Here is a 25,236-nt window from a genome sequence, read left to right as displayed (position 1 = left end):
CTCAGCCACGCAGCTGGGCTTTTATTCCCTGGTTCTGCTCTTATCAGAGTCTTCAAGAAGCTCAGTCTTGTCAGGTTGAATAAATAATTCTTGGTTCTCATCCTGTTAAACCTCTGGGCAGTATTGAATCTGCTGACCACTCTCTTCTTGAAATGTTTTCTTGGATTCTGTAACACTATGCTCCCCTGCTCTTTTCTTAACTCAGTGGTCATTAATTTTTAGTATTCTGTATGGCTTCCGTCTTCTGCTTCATTCTTCTGAATCTTGGGGTTGTTTAGGAGGCTACCTTTGGCTGCCTTCTCTATCTACACCCTCTTCCTAAGTGATCTCATCCAGGCCTCGGCTACATGCCCAAGGACTAGAAAGTCTTTGTCTCTAACTCTATTTCTTGGAGTCCCAGGGTTGTATAACCAAATGCCTATTTGGCATTTCCATTTGGGTAATAAAAATAGGAGTAGTTAGCATTTCTTGAGTGTTTATTATGGGCTAAGCAGTATTCTGAGTACCTTACATTGACTATTTTACCCAATCCTGACCACCCTGTGAAGTAGCCACTACTATTCCCAGGCAAGAAAACAGGTATGCATTAAAGCACTTGGATATCTAATGGGTGTCTTTACACTTACTATAGCTAGAAACTCTTGATTTTCTCCTTTCTCTGTGTTTGGGATGACTCTGCCATTTACCCACTTGGCCTAAATCACTTGGGCCTAAAATTTAAGTTACCTTTGATCTTTCTCTTTTATTCATATCCCAAATAACCCATCAGCAAATTCTTTCTGCACTACCTCCAGAATACCTTAAATCTAACTTCTGCTCATTTTACCACCCAAACCCCTGACTTCTGCATTATAGTCCTTTGGCTGGACTACTCTGTCATCTCCTTGCTTGTGTTCTTATCGCACTAGTTTGTTCTTCACACAGTAACTATATGCTCCCGAGTGTAAATGAATCAAATCTTATTATTCCCACTGTTTAAATCTATCAGTGGCTCTTCCTTCACCCTCCATCCCCCCCCACTGCCAGAATAAATCTACATTCCTTACAGTGGCCATCAAAACCATACATGCTCTGGCCTCTGGTCAGTTCCACTTCTCTGGCATCATCTCTTCTCATTTTCACTCATTCTGCTACAGAGCCAGACTGGCCTTTTTGTCTGCCATATATGCCATGCTTATTGCTATCTCTGGGGCTTTGCGCTTTCAAGCAAGAATACTGCTCCACCTAGATCTTTGTATGTCTGTCTTTTTCTCATTATATAAGGCTAAACCAGGGTTCAGCAAGTTTTTTTTTCTGCAAAGGGCCAGATGGTCTCTGTTGCAACACTCACTTCAGCTGTTGTAGTACACAGGCAGCCATAGACCATACATAAACGGATGAGCATGATGGTGTTCCAATAAAACTTTATGTATGTACACTGAAATTTGAGTTTCATATAATTTTCATTTGTACGAAATATTCTGCTTTGATTTTTTTCCAGCCATTTAAAAACATTAAAAGCCATTCTTAGCTCATGGGCTGAACAAAAACAGGTGGTAGACCGGATTTAGCCAGTGACCCATAGTTTGCCAATCCTTGGTGAACCATTACTTTGGAGAAGCCTTTCCTGACCACAGGAAGTAACCCCCACAGCTAATTCCCATTGATCCTATTGCCTTGGTCTCTTTATTTGTTATATGTTTATTTTCTGTCTCCACTAGATTGTAGCCTTATTGGGGCAGGAATTTTGTCAGTGTATCTTTAGAGTCTAAAACAGTGCCTCGCAGTTCTCAGTAAATACTTGCTGAGTGAACGAATGCCAGTCACATCTAAATCATGGCTGTAGACTGCTATCTGGTCACCCTTTATTCAGTCTCTTTCCTGCTCTAATTGTGTGTGTGTGTGTGTGTGTACACACCTTTTCCAGAGTAAACTTCAGAGTTATGTCTTTTCTACATTTGAGCACCAGTGGTAGCTCCCAGCAGTTCATTGTATCAACCTTGACCATCCTAGAATTAACAAGGTTCTGACACTTCATTGATCTCTTATCTTGGCCCTGCTGTGGCTACTCTTTTCCAACCAGATCAGCTTTTACTAACTTTTGCATCTGATTTTCTACCCGTTATTGTGCCCTCCTATTCTTTTTATTTTTTTATTCTTTTTTAAAGAAGATTTATTTGTTTATTTGACAGAATGCACGCTCTTGAGGTGGGGAGGGGCAGAGAGAATATATTCAAGTAGACTCCCCACCCACCCAGTGCAGAGCCCCTGTGGGGCCAAACCCAACAACCACGAGATCATGACCCCAGCTGAAACCAAGAGTCCGACATCCAACTGACTGGAGCACCCAGGCACCCCATCCCATTTATTCTTAATTAGCCATTGTCCATGATTTATGTCCTTAAGAGCTGTGTTATTGAAAACTTCTGTAGGTTATGAGCCTCTTTGAGAAAAGCTGGAGAAATCAGTCGTTGCATCTGACAAGTGCCCAAATAAAGTTTTTCCTGTACTTTCAGAGAAATTTCTCAGCTTACCCCTACCCATGAATTTTTTTGCAGCTAAATCCTTGCTTAACCCCTTTCCTAAAAGAAGAGAATTTCCCTCCATTGTGCTTTGTATTCATTCCCTCCCGTGCTGGCGCCTCCTCCAGTACTTTTTCCATTTATTAACCGCTTTGCTTTTGAGGATTTTCAGTCTCTTTCCTGCTGCTGTGTTCCCCTTTGGCATATAAACATATTCTACTCAAGAAATAATCCTCCCAAGCTGGTCTTTCCCTGCCTTATGCCCTATCTCTTGTTTCCCACATAGATGAGTTTTTCCAAAAGACTAGGCTTATTTCCATTTTGTCACTTTTTTTTTTTTAAAGATTTTATTAGAAAATTCTCTTAAGCGAAAGAATCTCAAGATTCTTTCAGACTCCCTTCTCAGCGCAGAGCCTGATGTGGGGCTTGATCTTATGACCTGAGCCAAAACCAAGAGTCGGAGGCTCATGCGACAGCCACCCAGGCGCCCCCCATTTTGTCACTTTCTAATCACACCTGTACCCACTGTAGTTTGGCTCCTCCTGCCTTTAATGCTGCATTGAAGTTGGCTGTGCGAAGGGTAAAGGTGACCTCCCAACTTTGTTCTCCCACTCTACAATTTTCAGTCCTTATCCAACTTGACCATCCCTTGCTATATATTCCTTCCCTAGACTGTTGTGTGTCTCCCATGCATGACCTTCCTCTTGGCTGTTCCATCTCCACCTTAGTCCTTGGCTTTCACTTTTATGTTGTTAAGTATAGGTGTTCTGTAGGCATCTGCCAGTGACCCTCCTTTTGTTATTCTCTCCTTGGGTGATTGAATTTTTATGTACTGTTTTGGCATTTATATATATATGTATACATATATATGTATGTATGTGTATATATACATATAAATGTATGAGTCCACTGCTATATTTATTTTAAATATATATATTTTTTTCATGGAATCATATATTTTTCCAGATGATTATCCTATCTTACAACTTGGATGAATATTTCAAGTTCCAATGTTTGAAGTGATCTCTCCACTTTTATAAACCTTTCATCTTTCTTGTATTCCCAACCTTGGTAAATAATGCCACAAAACCTAATTTACCTGGGCCAAACACCCTCAAGTTTCTATTGATTCTTCACATTCCCTTAACTCTTCATATCAAGACCTTGTCCACTTGTCTCCCAACTGTCTGTGGAACCTGCCCTTTCCCTCAACCCCCAGCACTACTGCTGTCATTTTATGACTGTGCTTCCTGCCTGTGTTATAAAGGCAGTCTCTACTTACCCACTGCTGTCTTGGTGATCTTTGGAAAATATAAATATTTTTTTTAAATTTTTTATTTATTTATGATAGTCACACAGAGAGAGAGAGAGAGGCAGAGATACAGGCAGAGGGAGAAGCAGGCTCCATGCCCCGGGAGCCTGACGTGGGATTCGATCCCGGGTCTCCAGGATCGCGCCCTGGGCCAAAGGCAGGCGCCAAACCGATGTGCCACCCAGGGATCCCTGGAAAATATAAATCTAATCATTCATCTCTGCTGCCTGAAAGTGCTGCTGACCAGCTGCAGAGCCTTCAGGATAAGACCTGTGCTTCCCTGAAGATCAACTTAAAACTCATGACGGCATTGAACACCTTCCCTGACCCGCCTCTGCCTTCTTTCCCTCTTCAGCGTCTTCTGCCGCTTTCCCACACCAGCCAGGGCTTCAGCCATTCTATACTGTTTGTAATTTCATACCACGCTCTCTTGTCCCCACGTGCCTTCACATATATTCTCTCTGCCTGCAATATGCAGTATCTCTCCCTGACCCTGATTTTTTTTTTAAGATTTTAATTATTTATTCATGAGAGACACAGGCAGAGGGAGAAGCAAGCTCCCGTGGGGAGCCCAATGCAGGATCCCTGGACCCCAGAATCACGGACTGAGCCAAAGGCAGACACTCAACCACTGAGCCACCCAGGTGCCCCATCCCTGACCCTGGTTTCTCCTCCCTCAAAAGTTAGAGTAAGTTTTTGTCCTTTCTGAGATGGCTTTTCCTGACTCCTTTTTCCTTTCCTTTTGCTGTGCTTCCCTATTCATTCCGTTAGCACATGTATTCCTCTAGCATAGCAGGCAACATGCTTGTGTTCTACTAATTTAATCATTTTAAAAAAGATTTTATTTATCTATTTGAGAAAGAGAGGGAATGAACAGTGGGGAGGGGCAAAGAGAAATAGAGAAGTAGACTTCCTGCTGAGCAGGAAGCCCAATGCGGGCTCACTCCCAGGACCTGGAGATTATAAACTGAGCCAAAGGCAGACGCTTAACCTTATTGAGCCACCCAGCCTCTCCCTAATCACCTTTTTTTTTTTTAAGATTATTTTTTTGAGAGAGAGAGTGCGTGTGTACACGGAGAGGGAGAAGCAGTCTCCCCACTGAGCAGGGATCCCCACTTGGGGTTCCATCTCAGGACCCCAAGATCATGACCTGACCTGAAGGCAGACACTTAACCGATTGAGCCATCCAGGCACCCCAAATCATCTGTTCTTAACAGGTTTCCTAGTCCTAGAAGGCAGAAGAGTTGTCTTTTAAGTTTAGATAAGGTGTCTTCATCCCTCAACCCAGAAATGGGCACACATATTTGAATGGATGAATGAATCAATGAATGAATGAGTCTGTCCTGCTAGCCTGAGGACAGTCTCCCTATGCATTCTCTCTCTCTTCTTTTTTTAACATTTTATTTATTCATGAGAGACACAGAGAGAGGCAGAGACCCAGGCAGAGGGAGAAGCAGGCTCATGCAGGAGCCTGATGTGGGACTCAATCCTGGGACTCCAGGATCACACCCTGAGCTGAAGGCAGACACTCAACCACTGAGCCACCCAGGTGTTCTCTCCCTATGCATTCTTTTTTTTTTTTTTTTTAATTTTTTTTTTTATGATAGTCACACACACACAGAGAGAGAGAGAGAGAGAGGCAGAGACACAGGCAGAGGGAGAAGCAGGCTCCATGCACCGGGAGCCCGACGTGGGATTCGATCCCGGGTCTCCAGGATCGCGCCCTGGGCCAAAGGCAGGCGCCAAACCGCTGTGCCACCCACGGATCCCTCCCTATGCATTCTTAAAAGGAAGAACCATTTTGTCTAATTCTTTGGAGTCCACCGCTATTTGCTATAGTGCTGTTACCACAGTAGCTACTTAATGTTTTATAAACAATTGTGTTTCTTTTATTTTCATTTTACAAACATTTGTTGAATACCAAGTTTGTGCCAGATACTGGGAAAACAAAAATAAATACATTGTCCCTATCCTCAAAGAATGAACACTCTAGAGAAGGAAATAAACATGTAAATACATTTTTTAAAAAAAAATCTCTTATGCTAATTAAGTACTAGTAATTATGTGTACAGGTCTTTAAAATGCAACATCAAGACCTTGGGTTTTAGAGCTTGAAGCAGGAGATATAAAGGGAAATGTGCCAGCAGAAGTGATAGCTAACTGGAATATACTCCCAAAGGAGCCCTGTTACTCTATCTAACTAGAACTGAGATACACAGTATGCTTCTGCAATGTCTCTTCTTCTTTAGTTGCTCTTAGTGATCTTCTAGTTCTCCTGGGCCCTCCTCATATGATGAAGCCATATATGATGGTACCAAAGCCTAGAAGCTTCAAATTTCCAAGAATTTCAAATAATTAGAGTATTGGGTGATTTTGATACTGTCTGTGGTTATTGATGTTGCTCTCCAGTTGATTCACTGATAAACCTTTGTAGCTGAAGAAATATTATTCTAACTCTTAAGACTAAACATTTTGGAGACCAAATGCAAAGATAAGGTTGCAAAGGGGTTATGTCTGAGAAACCTACCACTTAATTCAGTGCTCTGAAGTGCAAGGGAATCTTGTTAGAAAAGAAAGAAGGGTCGGAGATCCCTGGGTGTGGTTCAGCGGTTTAGTGCCTGCCTTTGGGTGGGGGGCAGGGAGGGTGATCCTGCAGTCCTGGAATCGAATCCTACATCAGGCTCCCTGCATGGAGCCTGCTTGTGTCTCTGCCTCTCTCTGTGTCTCTCATGAATAAATAAATAAAAATCTTTTAAAAAAGAAAAAAGGAAGAAAGAAGGGAATGAGCAGACTGATCCTAGACCTTACTTATCTGAGGCTGGAAGTAGCTGTTTGTTTATTTAATAGAAAAGTTTTCAAAGTAGCCTTGGAACCTCCATCTTAGTCTGGGAAGTGAAGAACTCCAGGTGAGTAATTTTTGCTCTGACTGGTAAATTTGGAAGAATTTAAGGGAGGAACTAAAAATCTATGTATTTTAGTTGGGGGTAAGGAGGAAAAGGCGCTGAGGTTGATCCGTTGAAAGTTTATCAGATCACTGGTGTTACTAGGAACTGTGTCACATCTAATCAGTGCAGATGGTTGAGGTCTCTATTACCTAAACTCTGATTGCTAATGCTGGAGTGGTGCCTAGTTAGAGTACTGAGAGATGGAAATACACATTGCTGTCCTTTGGAAGGATTGTGAAATTTGTTGAATGTTTTTCTATGAACCAAATACTAATATAAGAGGAAGAATGAACTGTTCCAAGACGTAAGCCAATTTTTTATTCCAGAATATGAATTACATAGTATTTTATCCTTCACTGGTATTGATTTTTATTTTTATTTTATTTATTTTTAAAGATTTTATTTATTTATTCATGAAAGACACAGAGAGAGACAGGCAGACACAGGCAGAGGGAGAAGCAGGCTCCCTGCAAGGAGCCTGATGAGGGACTTGATCCCAGGACCCGGGATCATGCCGTGAGCCAAAGGCAGCCTCTCAACTGCTGATCCACGCAGGCGTCCCCCTGGTGTTGGTATTCATTCATTCATTATTATTTTTTAAGATTTTATTTGTTCATCAGAGAGGCAAAGACATAGAGGGAGAAGCAGGCTCTATGCAGGGAGCCCGATGTGGGACTTGATCCCGGGTCTCAAGGATCACTCCCTGGGCCGAAGGCAGGAGCCAAACCACTGAGCCACCAAGGCGTCCCTAGTGTTGATTTTTAAAAGGAAGAATGAAATTGTGCACCTGCCTGTCTGCCTTTAGATACTTCTTGGGAGCAGGAGTCCTGTCTTACTTATCCTTGCATTTGGAGCAGATAGTATATAAATGGTTTTTGAATGAATGAACAAGTAAAAGAAATAGTGCTTTGTTTGGAAAGTTGGCTTGGTAGTACATAATTCCTTGAAACACAGAATTTCATGTATTTTGTCTCAAATGTCTTCCTTATATTTTATATGTAAACATTATTATCTGAATACTTATTTGGGGTTCACTTAGATTCTTTTGCAGGAAAAAAAAAATTTCTTTTGCTCCATCATTTACAAATAGAACCAGACACTAAGGAATTAGAATTCTGCCATTAAAATAAAAATCCTCAAATGTTAAGGTACTTATGTGTAAAATAGAATTTAGTAGAGGTATATACCTGATAAAGGTATGCCAGGAGTTACCAAATAACTGGTTACCCTAGAGTTAGGGATGTGGGTAATAAAGACAGACATTCTACACACTTATTGTTTTTACGATTAGACTTCATTTAGGAAATGACATTAGACAGGTTCATTGCATTCTTGATCACTGGAAGCTAAATATGACATAACAGTATTTTACTGTGCTCAAGTTGGCAAGGTTATTTTTCTATGTTTGGAGGAAAGAAAGTATTAAAATCTTGGCAATCTGGGCTCCAAGGACATCACTTTTCAGAAGGCATCGGTTTGATGGCTCTTCCCTGTACTCTGTCTTGGAATGCTGTGCTCATCAGGGAAAGCCATATTGAAAGGAAAAGTATGTGTGATGAATGGCTGTTTGGGCCCAGTTCCCAGGAATACTTGATCATGTGGAGCATGGTGTCTCTTGTCCCCCTCTTCAGGGCTGTCCAGGCTTATGATGCTACAGTGCCAAATGTGTTTTTAATTGCAGCTCCTTTGTTGGCTTTTTGGGTAGGTATTTTGCCTTAGCTTTTTGATTTTTAGGCAAGTTTAAAATCCTTGGGAAGCCCGTATTGTTACCTTGTTGATGACATCTTCCAGGAACCCCACGTGTTACAGGGGGTGATGGGAGTGAGATGAGCAGGAGGCAGAAAGGATTTCCGCTGAGCACCCTTCAGGAGCAACTCTTTCCCAGCACTTTCTCTCGACTTGGCCTCCCTTAGATTTCTTTCTTTCTTTCTTTCTTTCTTTCTTTCTTTCTTTCTTTCTTTCTTTCTTTCTTCTTTTACGACTTAGTTGGAAGTTCAGAGTCAGAAGGCTAGAGCTCTTTAACATAACAGTGCTGGCTTTTGTTTTTGGCTTAATTGTCTGGATTATTTAAACAATGGGTAGTTATTTTTTTTTAAGCAAGCTTGAAGAAGTCAACCTATATTTCAGTGAAAAGAAAGTTGGAAGTGGAGTATTTTTTGACTGCTCATTCTTTTCTTATTCCAACTACGAGATCTAAGGAAAGAGTTAACGCTTGCTGTCATGTTGGAAAGTACTCGTGAAATTTAAACATTGGCAGTTCAATTACTGTTTGACAGCTCAGTAGTACTCTGTTTTGGAGCGCATGGCAATTTGGATTGTATAGTTATATTTTGTGGAAGTCTGAAATGGAGAAAAGTGACTCACTAAGGTGGCTGGTGGTGAACAGAGTGTGGGTCTCTTACATTTCTTTTAAGGATTAATAATCATTATCTCACCTGTCGGATACTTCACCTGTTAGTTATTAATGTGTATAGTTGCTAGAACTCTGTTGCCGCAGCACTGGGAGTATAAAATTCATGCATGTCGCAGTGCAGTCCCTGGGTAAAGTGTCAGGAAACCTCAAGGTGTCTTTGTGAAGTGTCTGGATTAGCATGTTGTATGAGGATAATTCAGGAAAAGAATGAATTAAATCAAACTTTAAGGATCTGAAAATGGGCATGATGTTAACTTTCACAGTAGCTGAAAGAATAGCAAATTTGTACTGGTGATGATTTATTTGATTCCTTTAAATAGTTACAATTTTAAATTGTAACTATTTTGGGAGGAAGTCTTTGTAACTAACTATATGATCTTGGCCAAGTCATTTGGCCCCTCCAGAATCCCTTTCTGAAACCACGTCAATAAGAACTACAGTGTGGATAATTTTCAGAGTGATTTTACATAATTACATAATTTACATAAATTACTTCATTTACTCCTTACAACACTTCAGTAAATGAAGAAATTGAGACATAAAAATACTAAGTGACTTGTCTAATATCATCTAGCCTGCAAGTGCTAGAACTGAGTCCTCAGTCAAATCCTGAATGCTCCTTAGTCATGTCATGTGCCCACATGCGAGCTGTGGAGTGGGCCCCTCGAATTTTTTTTTTTTTTTTTACAGCGTTTGAAGCAACTTACCATGGGGCTATTTTCTTTGCCTGCTCTTTTTCTCAAAGTGTGTTGTAGGATTACTATTTTAAATGTCCCTTTTTCCTACCCCAAAAAACATTTAAAAAATTAACAGAATGGGGGCGCCTGGCTGGCTCAGGCAATAGAGCATGAGACTCTTGATCTGGGGCTCATGAGTTCAAGCCCCATATTAGGCGTAGAGCTCACGTAAAAAAAAAAAAAAATTAACAGTATGGAATTCCATTATTGTGACAGGTTTTTGGATTAATTGGGTCTTGTGAGTTTGGGCTTTTCTTTTTGTAGTGTAGCTTGCAAGTATAAACCCTGAAAATCATTCCAGAAATTTATTTGGGGTTAAGCCCCACATATATGAGGTTTTCCTAACTTGTAAGATGAAGACGTAGGTTTATTCTTTTTCACAAATAATATTCATGATAAGAATTTAAATTAAATTTAATTTAATGATGAGAAAAGACTATAAAAAGCACTCTACTGTGAATTCTTTAAATTTAGGTTTTACACATTTTTGGAATTATAGTGCTTTTCAGACAGTTCTCTTTGAAGAGGATAATTTCAGGTTTTTCTTAAATTGTTAAATGCTTTAATAATGTTAGCAACTTCAGGACAAAAATCTAAGAACTGTCTCTCAGTTGCATAGTTTGCTGGGTCTTGGACTTGAAACATTTTGCTCCTCAAAGCATTTAAATTTAAGAGCTGAACCTGCTAATTTGTCTAAATGGTTGCATGGATCTTTTCATATATTCCTGATTAATAAGTAGTTAAACGGATTAGCACCTGACTCTAGCTTTAAACTAACTGGGGAAACAATGTTTCAGAAAATTCACAGATGTTGTCCATATGCATGTAGTCTTTGCTGTTGAGAAGAAAATTTGGGGGCTTTAATTTTAGAACAAATTTTGAGGCTTGGCTTATCAGTATAAATTGGAGGTTTGAGAAAAATCTGTCTTTCGATCCTTATTTTATTCTTGTTTTATGTGGATTTTGTTTCTGAAATCTGAAATTCTTTCATCTCTTTCTGGAAAGAACTCAGTTTCTGAATCAGTGAATTTCTGTTAATCAGTTTGTTTAATTAGACCACCTTTCTTGAGAACTTGTCAAAAGAAGTTAAATTCTTATGAATATTTTTGAAAGGGCAGGTTAAAAGTTAGAGGTAAAGGGAAGCTTTTGCCTTTTCCAGGTATAACAGAGAATAAGATGCTTCCCTGAGTTCTTGAATGCATTATTTCATCCTGTATGCGGTCAATTCACGATCCCTTTCACAAATGCTGCTGCCCACCATTAAGTCTCTTATCACAGGGCATTTTAAAATGATGCCATAAAATGCATGTTGAGAATCTTTGGATCTCAAATGTATAGAAATCACATCTAAATGTCAATTCCTGAGTTAAGGAACTGACAATTATGGCAATTCAGTCTCTATTAATATTTAGTAGACAAGAGATTATGTTATGGTTTATGTTATTCCTTATGTGTGTGTAAACTTACTGCTTGTTGAAAAGATTTGTTTGTTTTATTGGGGCTGTATATTTCTGCCATTGTACTGATTTGCTTACTTGAATTAAAGCTGTTCTTTAATTGTTTTGGGCTGTATCTATGGTTTGAAATTTAAGACTGTCCCCTGTGTTCTATGCACCAAAGATGACATTTCAATGCATTGTTCTATTACTACACAGCTCTTATTTGTCTGTAATGAAGCTGTATGACTGGGTCCATTTATTTCAATATTAGTTGTTTTATATTATCCATATAAATGGTAATGATTAATATATAGAGTAATTTTCCAAATTCATTTGTATCTCCTCTGGGCATTTCTTTGGGATATGTTCACACTTGTGTTTTTGTTTCTGATTTTAAAATAATTTTCCTTTGTTGTAGGATGAGCAGTTCTTAGGTTTTGGCTCAGATGAAGAAGTCCGAGTACGAAGTCCTACAAGGTCTCCTTCAGGTATGGCCAATTAAGTGCATGGTGGCTTTTGTTAAGAGAATCATGGCTTCCCCTTGCCTTCTTTGCATGTAAAGGTTGATCTTAAATACTATGGGTAGAGAGTGAGGGGGTTGTGCATCCTTCCCTTTCTCTCACACTAGGTAGGAGACTAGGAGGCACTAAGTAGGAGACTAGGAGATGGCTTATGAACCAGACCTCTTATTGATGGGGCTCTTCTTTGTCAGGCTACTTTTGCTTTACTCTTTATTATGCTTTTCTGTGGGAACCACTTGAGGCATGGTGGTGGGGTCAGTTTCCATGGAATGACAAAAAACCTGGTAGTTGAATTGAAGGTAACCTACTCAGCATCCTCAGATTCATAGATTTTGAATGATACGGCAATATATACAACTTTGGGAATAATCTGACTTGTTTTTTGCAGATGAAATTTAGTCTACTGTTGTCAAAGAACTAAAAACAAAATATTGGCACTGTATGAAACTATTTCATCTGATCCTTGAAAGGCTGTATAAAGAAAATAAAAATGATATGGAGGTATTTCCATTTATAAGCAATATTTGTCATTGTTCTCACCAAGAAAATATCTAGAATGTCTTGAAATTCTAGACTTAGAGCAGTTTCCTGAGAGACAGTCCTCAGTGGAAATCACATGCTTGCAGAATTCCAGTCTGTATAGGAGAGGGATCTTTTGAGGAAAAAAATATTCCCCATCTGTGCTACCATTCTGACTTCTTGTATGATTTGCTATGCTTTGATTTGAATGGACAGTCTAGTTAAATACGATGTCGTTAGGTTGTTTTGCTCTTTGACAGTGACGTGGTTCTTGATGTTTTTTAGCATTTGGGTTTCATTTAAGAGTTGTCATATTTGTATAGTAATCTAATTCAAACATGTAAGTTGACAGAATCTTTTTTCCCAAATGGCAAGAGTGTTGCCATCCTTGTTGGGAGGAGTTAGTCAGTAGTACCCCAGTGTTTGTGCCACTTCGCAATGGCCATGTTCTCTTGAAGATACGATGAAATCCTAAAACTTCATATAGGAATGTGATTTTAGAGATCATCTATTCTAACCCTTAGATTCTAGGTGACAAAATGAGGCCTGGAAAATACATGATGCAATTGCTCATGAGTAGCTTATGAGTTCTCAGAATATGTTGTGGAAATTAGCAATTGAGCTGGACTCTTCTGTGTTCTGGTTTTTCTCCTTGTCCACCAAAAAATTATTTTAAAAATCAGGTAGAAGTGGTTTTCCAGATTAATAAAGCCCTATGAGTGGCCAGGTTTAAGGCTAGCATGATGATAAGGAATCTTGTGATATACTTCTGGGTAGGAGTTTATTTTGTTAATTCACAACCCTCCCTCGTTGGCTATCAGCCTACCTTGAATATTGTCTTGTTGTCTTGTTTTTGTTTTTGTTTTTTAAACCATCTGGGTATGCTTTATTATTTAAGAAATGAAACATAGTTTTCCTGCTGTCTCCTAGCCCATTACTTTTGTTGTAATTAGTATTTATTGAGAATGGATTTATGAATCCTTAATTTATTAAAGGAAGTTTCGATTAATTGGTGAATAAAGCATTTATATTTAGAAAGCTTAAGAGTAAGACCTTTGTCTCTCTTATGTTGGGAAGTTGGTTCTGTAGTCTAAAATGTTCATCATCCTGGCATAAATCTCTTTTGGTGCCTGTTAGGAGAGGTTTTAATCTCAGAAGAATGTTGAGTCATATAAGACATTGGAAAGTCATGAAGGAAGAGAAGACGTGGTAGACCAGGGAACTCTTAATACATTTAGAAAATACAGGTTTATACAAATAATTTTAGAAAACAGCCTTATCTTCTCAAGCTTTTTGATAAAGTAGCAAATTGAGCTGATTTATAAATTGGGAAATTCCTTTTATTTAGAATAGAGAGGTCTCATTTAATAAATTGTTGATTCGCTCTTGCCGTCAATTAGGGTTAAATCTTTTTTGTAACTTGGGACTGACTAGTTCAAGGACCTGTAAATAGGGGAGGAGACTAATGGACACTTGATCATGTCATTTCACTGATGACTTCACATGACACTAAGTTCAGTGATCTTACTCTGATGTCTCACGAATGAACATTTTTCTCTTCAGTAAAGCTTTCTTAGTTAATTTGACAAAACAGACTGGAACTATAGGAAGCTGAGCAGCCCAACTTCCCAACAAAAGTTGGTATGTTATTGACTGAAGAGCTCCTTATTCAAATTTATCAAAGCCAAAATTCCACTGAAAACATGGGGTGACTTACTATGAACATGTTCTCAAATATTAATCTTGGTGGCTAGGTTATGGAAAAGGTGGCATAGATTTTTGTGTAAAACTATTTTTTTGAGTCCCCAAAACCTTCCTCACTCACTGGAGTTGTAGGAAAGTCAGTTTTGCATATTAATTGCTTGGTTGAAAATCTGTGTGTATCTTAGTTTTTCTGTCCCAAAAGTTGAATGTTCCAGATGGAATATTCTTTACGTGATTTCTTTGAGGCAAGTCTTTGGTGAAAAGAAACTAAACCCAATTAAGATGTTTTATTGACTCACTAGACCCAGGTAGAGGTCAGTACAAAATGGCTTGTGCTAAAGTATATTCAGCTTAGTCACGACCTGAACTACAAAGCTAAATGTATGCTCTTCATTGTTTAATTTTTATACACAGTTAAAACTAGCCCTCGAAAGCCTCGCGGGAGACCTAGAAGTGGCTCTGACCGAAATTCAGCTCTCCTCTCAGATCCGTCTGTGTTTTCCCCTCTAAATAAATCAGAGACCAAATCTGGAGAAAAGATCAAGAAGAAGGATTCTAAAAGCATAGAAAAGAAGAGAGGAAGACCCCCCACCTTCCCCGGAGTAAAAATCAAAATAACACACGGAAAGGACATTTCAGAGCTACCCAAGGGGAGCAAAGAAGAGAGCTTGAAAAAGATTAAACGGACACCCTCGGCTACATTTCAGCAAGCCACAAAGATTAAAAAATTAAGAGCAGGTAAACTGTCTCCTCTCAAGTCTAAGTTTAAGACAGGGAAGCTTCAAATAGGAAGGAAGGGGGTACAGATTGTCCGACGGCGAGGAAGGCCTCCATCAACAGAAAGAATAAAGACCCCTCCAGGCCTCCTCATTAACTCCGACCTGGAAAAGCCCCAGAAGGTCCGCAAGGACAAGGAAGGAACACCTCCACTCACAAAAGAAGATAAGACAGTAGTCCGACAAAGCCCTCGAAGGATTAAGCCAGTGAGGATTATTCCTTCTTCTAAAAGGACAGACGCAACCATCGCAAAGCAGCTCTTGCAGAGGGCCAAGAAGGGGGCTCAAAAGAAAATTGAGAAAGAAGCAGCTCAGCTGCAGGGAAGGAAGGTGAAGACACAGGTCAAAAACATTCGACAGTTCATCATGCCTGTGGTCAGCGCCATCTCCTCACGGATCATCAAAACCCCCCGGCGGTTTATAGAGGATGAGGATTACGACCCTCCCATTAAAATTGCCCGACTAGAGTCTACACCCAACAGTAGATTCAGCGCCACGTCCTGTGGATCTTCTGAAAAATCCAGTGCAGCTTCTCAGCACTCCTCTCAGATGTCTTCAGACTCCTCCCGATCTAGCAGCCCCAGCGTCGATACCTCCACAGACTCTCAGGCCTCTGAGGATCAGATTCAGGTACTTCCTGAAGAGCGCAGCGAGACCCCCGAAGTTCACACCCCACTGCCGATCTCCCAGTCCCCAGAGAACGACAGTAGTGACAGGAGAAGCAGAAGGTATTCGGTGTCAGAGAGAAGTTTTGGATCTAGGACAGCTAAAAAACTATCGACGCTACAGAGTGCCCCTCAGCAGCAGCCCTCTTCCTCTCCCCCTCCACCCCTGCTCACCCCGCCCCCACCACTGCAGCCAGCCTCCGGCATCTCTGACCACACACCTTGGCTCATGCCTCCCACCATCCCCCTAGCATCACCGTTTCTGCCTGCCTCTGCCGCTCCCATGCAAGGGAAGCGCAAGTCCATTTTGCGAGAACCGACGTTTAGGTGGACTTCCTTAAAGCATTCTAGGTCAGAGCCACAGTACTTTTCCTCAGCAAAGTATGCCAAAGAAGGTCTTATTCGCAAACCAATATTTGATAATTTCCGACCCCCTCCACTAACTCCTGAGGACGTGGGCTTCGCGTCCGGGTTTTCGGCGTCCGGCACCGCTGCTTCAGCCCGACTGTTCTCACCGCTCCACTCTGGAACGAGGTTTGATATGCACAAACGGAGCCCCCTCCTGAGAGCTCCAAGATTTACTCCAAGCGAGGCTCACTCTAGAATATTTGAGTCTGTCACCTTGCCTACCAATCGAACTTCTGCTGGAACGTCTTCTTCAGGAGTATCCAACAGAAAGAGGAAGAGAAAAGTCTTCAGCCCCATTCGATCTGAACCAAGGTCTCCTTCTCACTCCATGAGGACAAGAAGTGGAAGGCTTAGTACTGCTGAGCTGTCACCTCTCACCCCGCCGTCTTCTGTCTCCTCCTCGTTAAGCATATCTGTTAGCCCTCTTGCCACTAGTGCCTTAAACCCGACTTTTACTTTTCCTTCTCATTCCCTGACGCAGTCTGGGGAATCTGCAGAGAAAAGCCAGAGACCAAGGAAGCAGGCCAGCACTCCGGCAGAGCCCTTCTCATCCGGCAGCCCCACTCCTCTCTTCCCTTGGTTCACCCCAGGCTCCCAGACGGAAAGAGGCAGAAATAAAGACAAGGCCCCCGAGGAGCCATCCAAAGACCGAGATGCTGACAAGAGCGTGGAGAAGGACAAGAGTAGAGAGAGAGACCGGGAGAGAGAAAAAGAGAACAAGCGGGAGTCGAGGAAAGAGAAAAGGAAAAAGGGATCAGAAATTCAGAGTAGCTCTGCTCTGTATCCCGTGGGTAGGGTTTCCAAAGACAAGGTTGGCGCTGAAGACGTTGCCGCCTCATCTTCTGCCAAAAAAGCAGCAGGGCGGAAGAAGTCCTCATCCATTGATTCTGGGACTGATATTGCTTCTGTGACTCTTGGGGATACAACAGCTGTCAAAACCAAAATACTTATAAAGAAAGGGAGAGGAAATCTGGAAAAAAACAACTTGGACCTCGGCCCAACTGCCCCATCCCTGGAGAAGGAGAAAACCCTCTGCCTTTCCACTCCTTCATCTAGCACTGTTAAACATTCCACTTCCTCCATAGGCTCCATGTTGGCTCAGGCAGACAAGCTTCCTATGACAGACAAGAGGGTTGCCAGCCTCCTGAAAAAGGCCAAAGCCCAGCTCTGCAAGATTGAGAAGAGTAAGAGTCTTAAACAAACCGACCAGCCCAAAGCACAGGTACTCTTTTCCATCTTGCCTGGTAAACACGATAGTTGACTGAGCCCCTCCTGTGAGTGAGTGTTCCGCGAAGTGTTTTAGTCGCACCTAGTTATGGGAGTCAAGAGAAGGGCAGAGGAGGTGGTGGCGTATGCAGTGGTCCAACAAGGACAGGTAGGACTTTGATAGGAAGTGATGGGGGGAGAACATTCTTTTCCCCCTCTGAGAGAGAGACAAGAGTGTGCATGTGCGGATGAGCAGGTCAGGAAGGGGGGTGGAGGCAGAGGGGTAGAGAGAAAGAGAGAGAGAGAATCTTAAGCAGGCCCCGAGCCCAGCACAGAACCTAATGCAGGGCTTGATCTCACACCCTGAGATCATGACCTGAGCGGAGATCGAAAGTCAGACACTTAAGCAACTGAGCCCTCCAGGTGCCATAGGAGAGAACATTCTAAATAGAGGGCACAATGTGGGTAGAGATGAAACAGTGTGAGACACATTTGAGAGGAAAGACAGATCGCTAGACTGGAATGCACAGGAAGGTGGTGAATTAAGACCAAAATGTATTATGTACTTCACAGGTTTGGTGTCATGGAATCTGTGACTTAGTGTCAAAGGTGCATTCTTGTAGTTGGATTGTTTTACTGTTGTTTACTATAGAAAACGGGGTGAGGGGACTTCTCTTCCCCTGAGTAACGAGTGATCAGAGCAATAGATAATAGGCATTGCAGGACACAAATGAGAAGCATTTAGCCTTAAGTTGCGGACAGGAAAGCAGTAGGATTTAGTTCGTTAGGATGATGACAAACTTTACAAAGAGATCTTAGCTTTTTTATTTATTTTTTCTTTTTTTCCAGAGGGAGCTAAGCACTGGCCTTTTCTGAGACAATTTGCTGATCTTTAGGTTCTTTTTAAAAAGTTCCGTGTAGTAGATACATATTTATGTCAACACACCAAGTTAGATTACAATGACCATACCCTTAGGTTTTTCAATGTAGAGCCTTATTTACATTTGGTAATTGTGCCAGTTGAAAGTTCCAGCAAGAGTATGTTGGGATTTATTTCTGATACCATTTTGGCTGTTTTTTGTTTAACCTCCTAGTGATCGGAGCAGTGGCTCTTAATTTAAAATGTGAGATGTTTTTGTGTAGAGCAGTGGCCTTTCATGCTTACATTTATAGTTTCCTCTACTTTTCTCTTGATCAGGGAAATAGAAGTAGTCTGTGATTAGATGAGCCCTGTTAACTCCAAGCCCAACTTTTGAATAATGTAGACTCGCAGCTTGAGTTTTGAGGGGAATTTTAATTTGTTTTCATTATTTTTTAAGATTTTATATGTTTGTTTGACAGAGAGAGAGTGCAAGGGTAAGCATAAGCAGAGGGATAGGGAGAAGCAGACACCCTGCTGAACAGGGAGCCCAACTCGGGGCTCAATCCCAGGGCCCCAAGATCATGACCTGAGCTGAAGTCACACTTAACCGACTGAGCTACTCAGGTGCCCCTTGAGGGGAATTTCAAAGTAGTAGTATAACGGGGAATAAAAACTTAGTTGATTTATGTTTGTTTTTTTTTTTTATTAAAAGCCCTGCCTCTGGGGATCCCTGGGTGGCTCAGTGGTTTAGCACCTGCCTTTGGCCCAGGGCGCGATCCTGGGGTCCCGGGATCAAGTCCCGCGTCGGGCTCCTGGCATGGAGCCTGCTACTCCCTCCTCCTGTATCTCTGCCTCTCTCTCTCTCATAAATAATAAATAAATAAATATTTTTAAAAAGCCCTGCCCCCTCTTTTGCTGCCAATTTTAGGATACAGAACTAGTTGATTTCTGTAGATCGTCATAGCTTACCAGCTGGGAATAGTTACAGTTGTCTGTGTTGATTCTAGATTGTAATGAGCTAACCAACTCTACCTTGGCTTCGTTTAGCTACATTTTCAACATGTATGCTTGCTGTTGTTGGATTTGACTTGCTTCTCATTCAGGGTCAAGAAAGTGATTCATCGGAGACCTCTGTGCGAGGACCCCGCATTAAACATGTCTGCAGAAGAGCTGCTGTTGCCCTTGGCCGAAAACGAGCTGTGTTTCCTGATGACATGCCCACCCTGAGTGCCTTACCATGGGAAGAACGAGAAAAGATTTTGTCTTCCATGGGGAATGATGGTAGGTCAAGGGTGTCCATCTGAAGCCTTGAGTGGACGTTTGATTTGTTTGCTGGTCATCCTGGGGATAGCTTGTAGGCTCTTCATAGCACCGTGTGTTAGTCTGGGTCCTCCAAAAGACAAATGGGAAGGCTATATTAAACATGCAAGGATTACACGAGAGAAAATGCCTGAGAGAGAGAAAATGGGAGGGAGCCAGGGGAGGTTGGGCCAACTGTCAGGCCACTCTGCAAGTCTGACCCCAATGAAAGAGAGAGGGAAGGAGAGTTGGACAGAATCTTCCTAGACTATTTTCCCAGAGAGTTTGCAAGGCTGTCAGGGAGTCCTTGAGCAAAAGTCCACGGTCAGGGGAGTTTTGTGTCTTCCAGGAACAGGCCTGCCTTAGTATTCCTGCCATGCTCAGTCACTACCTAGGAGCATGGTATGTGTGGCCTTGGTGAGCCACCGGAACTCAGAGCACAGCAGATGGGCCCTTGGGGCAGTTAGTTACGTTCCCTGTGGTTGGAGGTCCGTGAGGCACATTCTCCTGGTTGCATTAAGATGCTGGGTGACTTAAATGCTAGGTGACAGCTCCTACAAAATGTAGAGGTTTCAAGAATCGTAAGCATTTAATTCACATTCTTGGTTTTAGGTTAGACTGTTTTGTTCTCAGTGTTCAGATTTCTGCTTGCATCAAGCTGCAAGTTATAGGCCTTTTAAAACACTTAAAAAATTATTTAAAACAGGCTCTGACTTGTGCGTATGAATATGTTTATTATGACGTATTTCATTTTTGGAGTCCCGATTAAAATGAGGCTTGAATGTATGTGATGATATAAATGGATCTTGAAAAAGTCCGCCTCTGCTCCCAGGAATTAGATACTCCCTCAGAACTAATGACACGTTTCTTTAACAGACAAGTCATCAATCGCTGGCTCAGAAGATGCTGAACCTCTTGCTCCACCCATCAAACCAATTAAACCCGTTACCAGAAACAAGGCGCCTCAGGAACCTCCAGTAAAGAAAGGGCGACGATCCAGGCGGTGTGGGCAGTGTCCTGGCTGCCAGGTGCCTGAGGACTGTGGTGTTTGTACTAATTGCTTAGACAAACCCAAGTTTGGTGGCCGAAATATAAAGAAGCAGTGCTGCAAGTGAGTGGGTGTCTTACTCTGAGGTGTCGACCTCCTAGCCACGGAGGTGGTGTTTATGCCTGGGTCTGTTGCAAGGATGTATCAGAAAACTGAATGTGGTTGTGTTGAGTCTCCTTGAGGTGCGAGGTCAGTTGCAGAGTTGGATTTTGTGACGTGGCTAGGTTTGGGCTGTCCTTAAATACAAAATACTCTGAGGCAGTGCCCATCTAGTAGAAAAGTCCTACGGTGGTAGACATGTGCTGTATGGTAGCCATTAGCCCAACGTGGCTGTAGGACACTTGAAGTGTGGTTCGTGTGCCCGAGGAATGACACGTTTAATTGCATTTCCTTTCAATTAATTTAAACTTAAATGGCCACATGTACCTTGTGGCTACCATATCAGTGCAGCTCTGGAGGGTTTCTACTTAAAAATTGATGAATTTATATATTTATATTTTATATATTATATATAAGTTACACATATGTAATATTTACATACATTGAGCTGTGATTGAGCTATAATTTATAATTAATTTAAATACATATCATATTATCTAGTTGCATTATAATTTTTCAGGTCAACTGAAATTATGGCATTCAGGAAATAGTGGTGACATCTTAGTATAAGACCCTTGGTGGGATCCCTGGGTGGCTCGGCGGTTTAGCGCCTGCCTTTGGCCCAGGGTGTGATCCTGGAGTCCTGGGGTCAAGTCCCGCATCGGGCTCCCTGCATGGAGCCTGCTTCTCCCTCTGCCTGTGTCTCTGCCCCTCTCTCTCTCTCTCTCTCTCTCTCTCTCTCTCTGTCTTTCATGAATAAATAAATAAAAATCTTTAAAAAAAAAAAAAAAAAAGACCCTTGGCCTTCTAACTCCCAGAATATTTTCATGCACGTGGAAGTTTTGATCTGAAAGGTTTGATTCTCAACCTTTTCTCCCTTGTTTTAGTGAGTTCGTGGAGGCACTTTCTGCTCTTTGGGATAATTTGTTTTCAATGGATCAAGAAAGTTGCACAAACACATTTTAGTGACTGAGCACCTATTAAAGTGCCTGGCATAAAGAGTAGATATTAGCAATAGGTATTTGCTGAATGAATGGTAATATGAAAGTGATTTAGAGAAAATGTGGTTGGGAGAAATTGTTCAGGGGAGCCAGTTTCTAGGAGACAGTAAGTAATCCTGTACTTTGGTTTAGTCTGGCCTTAAGCAAGAATCTTGTCTCAGTCCCATTAGCGGAAAGAAGTGAGACAATTCACTGATCAGCAGAAAGGTACATGATTGCAGGATAAACCTGCACTATTTATTTAGGGGTGGAAATGGATGTAGCTCAGTTTTAGACTTCAGATTAAGTTGCAGTTTCCTTAAATTGAGGGGTGAAATATATATCAAAGCCCTGAGGTATACCTATAGTATTGTAGTGTCAGACAAAGGATTTGATGCTTAATTTTAGTCCTTTTTATTCAGATAACTATATGAATATTAATCTCATACAGGAGCAGAACTAATTTGAGGATAAGAAACACTAGCTGATTTGTTGTGTGTGGTGCTAGTCAGTACTGGGTTATAAGAAATTTGAGTCCCATTTCAAAAATAATTTGATACTTGCTCTTTATAGACCCTAGAGGTAGGTAAAATTGCTGATCGAAGCATTCAGAGGCTCAGATTGAATCTGAGTAGTGAACAGTACTCTTTTTCAACTCTCAAAATGAACCCTAGTAAAGGTTCACTAGTTCTTGCAGACAAACTAACACTTATTTCAATGGCTTTTCTTCTAAATGTGATTTACATTATGGTATTCTTTGTTATCCTAGGATGAGAAAATGTCAGAATCTACAATGGATGCCTTCCAAAGCCTACCTTCAGAAGCAAGCAAAAGGTAGCGTTGTAAAACTGATCTTCCCCAAATGCTTCCTGACTTAATGCCATGTAGTCATGTACATCTAGTGTAAAGAGAATGCTGGTAACTGCTCTCCCCAGCGAGTTGGTGTTTTTTTTGTTTGTTTGTTTTTTGTTTTGTTTTGTTTTTTGCGAGTTGGTGTTTGTTGAAGCTGGATGGTAGGTAGTTCCATGAGGGTTCATTTACTCTTCCCTTTACTTTGAAATTTTCCATAATCAAAAAAATTTTTTAATTCTTATAAAAATTCCAGTCCATTACATTTCCTAGAGCAACACAAGTATCCCTCTCTCACCCAATCAACTTGTGCCTTCCAGTGTCAGCTTTAGCTCCAGGAAACTGTGAATCAGGTTGTGTTATATTCCTCTGCTTCTACCTTAAATAAAGTTTTTCTCACGTATACATAAATAATCTTGGGGTTTTTTTTCCCCCAGCTGTGAAAAAGAAAGAGAAAAAGTCTAAAACCAGCGAAAAGAAAGAGAGCAAGGAGAGCAATGTTGGGAAATGTGTGGTGGACTCTGGTCAGAAACCTGTCCCATCAGCAAGAGAGGACCCTGCCCCCAAGAAAAGCAATAGTGAACCTCCTCCTCGAAAGCCCGTCGAGGAAAAGAGTGAAGAAGGGAACACCTCTGCCCCGGTTCCGGAATCCAAACAAGTTACCACTCCAGCTTCTAGGAAGTCCAGCAAGCAGGCCTCCCAGCCAGCGCCAGTCACCCCTCCACAACCACCGAGCACAGCACCACCGAGGAAGGAAGTTCCCAAGACCACTCCTAGCGAGCCCAAGAAGAAACAGCCTCCACCACCAGAAGCAGGTGAGTGAGGAAGGCAAGAAGGAATCGCTGAGCCACAAGTACCAGCAGAGAACACTTCTTAAACAGCATTTGGAAGCCCAAAATGTATATCTGTAAGCCTCTAGTGAAGGAAAATTAGCTCTCTTTTAAACTATTTATGTAAAAATAAAGAAATAGAAGCAAAAAACCAGTTAAGCTGGAGACGTCTTAATTTCCTATGTTAAGCTTAGCGTGTCAGTCGGTTGTTGTGTTTCTAATGCCCCCTTCCTCACAGGCCAGTGGGTCCTGAAGTGGTCACTGCTGTTTAGCACGTACTTTGAGGTTAGTGGTGTCTGACTGCAATTTATTTTGAATTCTTTAGGTCCAGAGCAAAGCAAGCAGAAAAAAGTGGCTCCTCGCCCAAGTATTCCTGTAAAACAAAAACCAAAAGAAAAGGTGAGGAGAGATTTCTTTCTCTGCCATTGCTCAGGGATGTGTTCTATTCTGTAGGTACCTTATCTTGTCCTTGACGTTTACGTGATTGAGGGAATGAAACCACGTATCTGCTTCTCTGTAGATGGCCATGATTTCTTCAAGATGAACAAACTTCAGGTTTAGGCTCTACCTCTTTTTTTTTTTTTTTTTTTTTTCTGTCTTTTCCCTTGTTGCTCTCCCTTCCTCGTGACCTTCTATGCTTAGGCTGATGCCGCAGGCTGCTTACTATAATTGTTTTTTGCTCTCTACATCCTTTAGCTATACTTGTCTATAAAAATCCCCCCTCCCTGTGTCAACTATGTTTATTATGTGGAGAGAGTGAGGTCTTTAAGAATTTTCTGGCTTGGGGGGCCTGGGCGACTCAGTCAGTTGAGCATCCAGCTCTTGATTTCAGCTCTGGTCATGATCTGAGGGTCATGGGATCAAGCCCCTCATTGGGCAGCACAGAGTCTCCCTCTACTTCTCCCTCTTCCCCTCTCGCTGTGCATGCACTCTCTCTTTCTCTCAAATAAATAAATTTTTTAAAATGTTAAAAAAAAACAAAAAAAGAATTCTTCTAGATCTTTCTGCTGCTTCTCTATGCTACCTTAACAGTGTGCATGCATGTCCTGGCTGATGCTCTCAAAAGTATCAGCAATGCCAAAAAGAGGCAGATACCAAGGTCTTATTAAGCCTTGCTCTGAGGTCATTGTCTGGCTTCTGACTGTGGTAATAAAGCATGGTTACACTGATGAATTGAAATGATTGATGGTCACAGAGCTGCGAACACTTGTTGTGACCATCCTAGACAGGTTAAACAAGAGTGGAATGGTCAGTCCCAGAGTCTATGTACAACTCAAAGATCTAGAAAAATGGCAGAATAACCTGCTCCCATGCTGTCACTTTAGTTTCATTGTGCCAACAACCTCAGCTGGTATCATGGACCACGAAGAAGCAAGACAAAAACCCTTAGGCAGGAGAGTCCTGGAATTCTTCTAGGGCTGTAATACATACATAAAATGCCTCAGTGGGAAAAAGAACCTGAAGATTAACTCTGTGTCTGTAGGATACTTGTATTGGAAACATGTTCTCCAGAGCTATTAATAAGATTCGTTGTTTGCATTGTTATCTGTTGAAAAAGTGAAGGCAAGTAGGATGCGGTTTTGTTCTTTATCCATCTTCTGTCTCTGTAGGAAAAGCCACCTCCAGTCAGTAAGCAGGAGAACACAGGCACTTTGAATATCCTCAGCACTCTCTCCAATGGCAATAGTTCGAAGCAAAAAATCCCAGCAGATGGAGTCCACAGGATCAGAGTGGACTTTAAGGTAAAAGTGTGTAGGGTCATGTAGTATATCAACCATCCTGGACTTCAAATCAGAAAAATGGGGTTATCAAAGGTGTTGATGAAAGAGGAGGGATTTCAGCACCCAGTCAGGGATGTGACAGGTGGGTTCAGGTCTAAGAGAGTTCTGGTCAATGTCCTGGGGTCACCATTTATGAGCTGACTAATGAACGTGGGCATTGAGACACTGCCGACCAAAGTGAGTGATGCGTACCTTCGGAGGAGAACAGCATCTGAGGAAATAATTCTTTCACACGGAAACCCTCCAACCATGACAATGGCTTGAGTCAGACTCTAAGGACAAGTCACCCTCGGGGTATCTTTGCATTCTCGTTCACATGAACTGAACCAGTAGGTGAGCCTT

At 41.6% G+C, this 25,236-nt stretch overlaps 1 protein-coding gene across 2 annotated transcripts in view; it reads left to right on the top strand.

Moving 5' to 3' along the window:
- KMT2A (lysine methyltransferase 2A) overlaps nt 1–25,236 on the top strand; it is a 76,232-nt gene that overhangs the window by 6,344 nt on the left and 44,652 nt on the right. For both annotated transcript variants that reach the window (XM_041770092.1, XM_041770091.1), the window contains exons 2-9: nt 11,766–11,835; nt 14,506–17,162; nt 19,112–19,289; nt 20,184–20,418; nt 22,204–22,268; nt 22,721–23,098; nt 23,439–23,512; nt 24,724–24,855. In XM_041770092.1, the coding sequence (XP_041626026.1) occupies nt 11,766–11,835; nt 14,506–17,162; nt 19,112–19,289; nt 20,184–20,418; nt 22,204–22,268; nt 22,721–23,098; nt 23,439–23,512; nt 24,724–24,855 (3,789 nt within the window). The remainder of the gene's footprint in view (nt 1–11,765; nt 11,836–14,505; nt 17,163–19,111; nt 19,290–20,183; nt 20,419–22,203; nt 22,269–22,720; nt 23,099–23,438; nt 23,513–24,723; nt 24,856–25,236) is intronic.

Source organism: Vulpes lagopus, chromosome 10 (genome assembly GCF_018345385.1).
Source record: "Vulpes lagopus strain Blue_001 chromosome 10, ASM1834538v1, whole genome shotgun sequence".
Taxonomy (NCBI): Eukaryota; Metazoa; Chordata; class Mammalia; order Carnivora; family Canidae; genus Vulpes; species Vulpes lagopus.
Note: the sequence above shows the minus strand (reverse complement) of the source record. Positions and strands in the feature narration are given on the sequence as shown.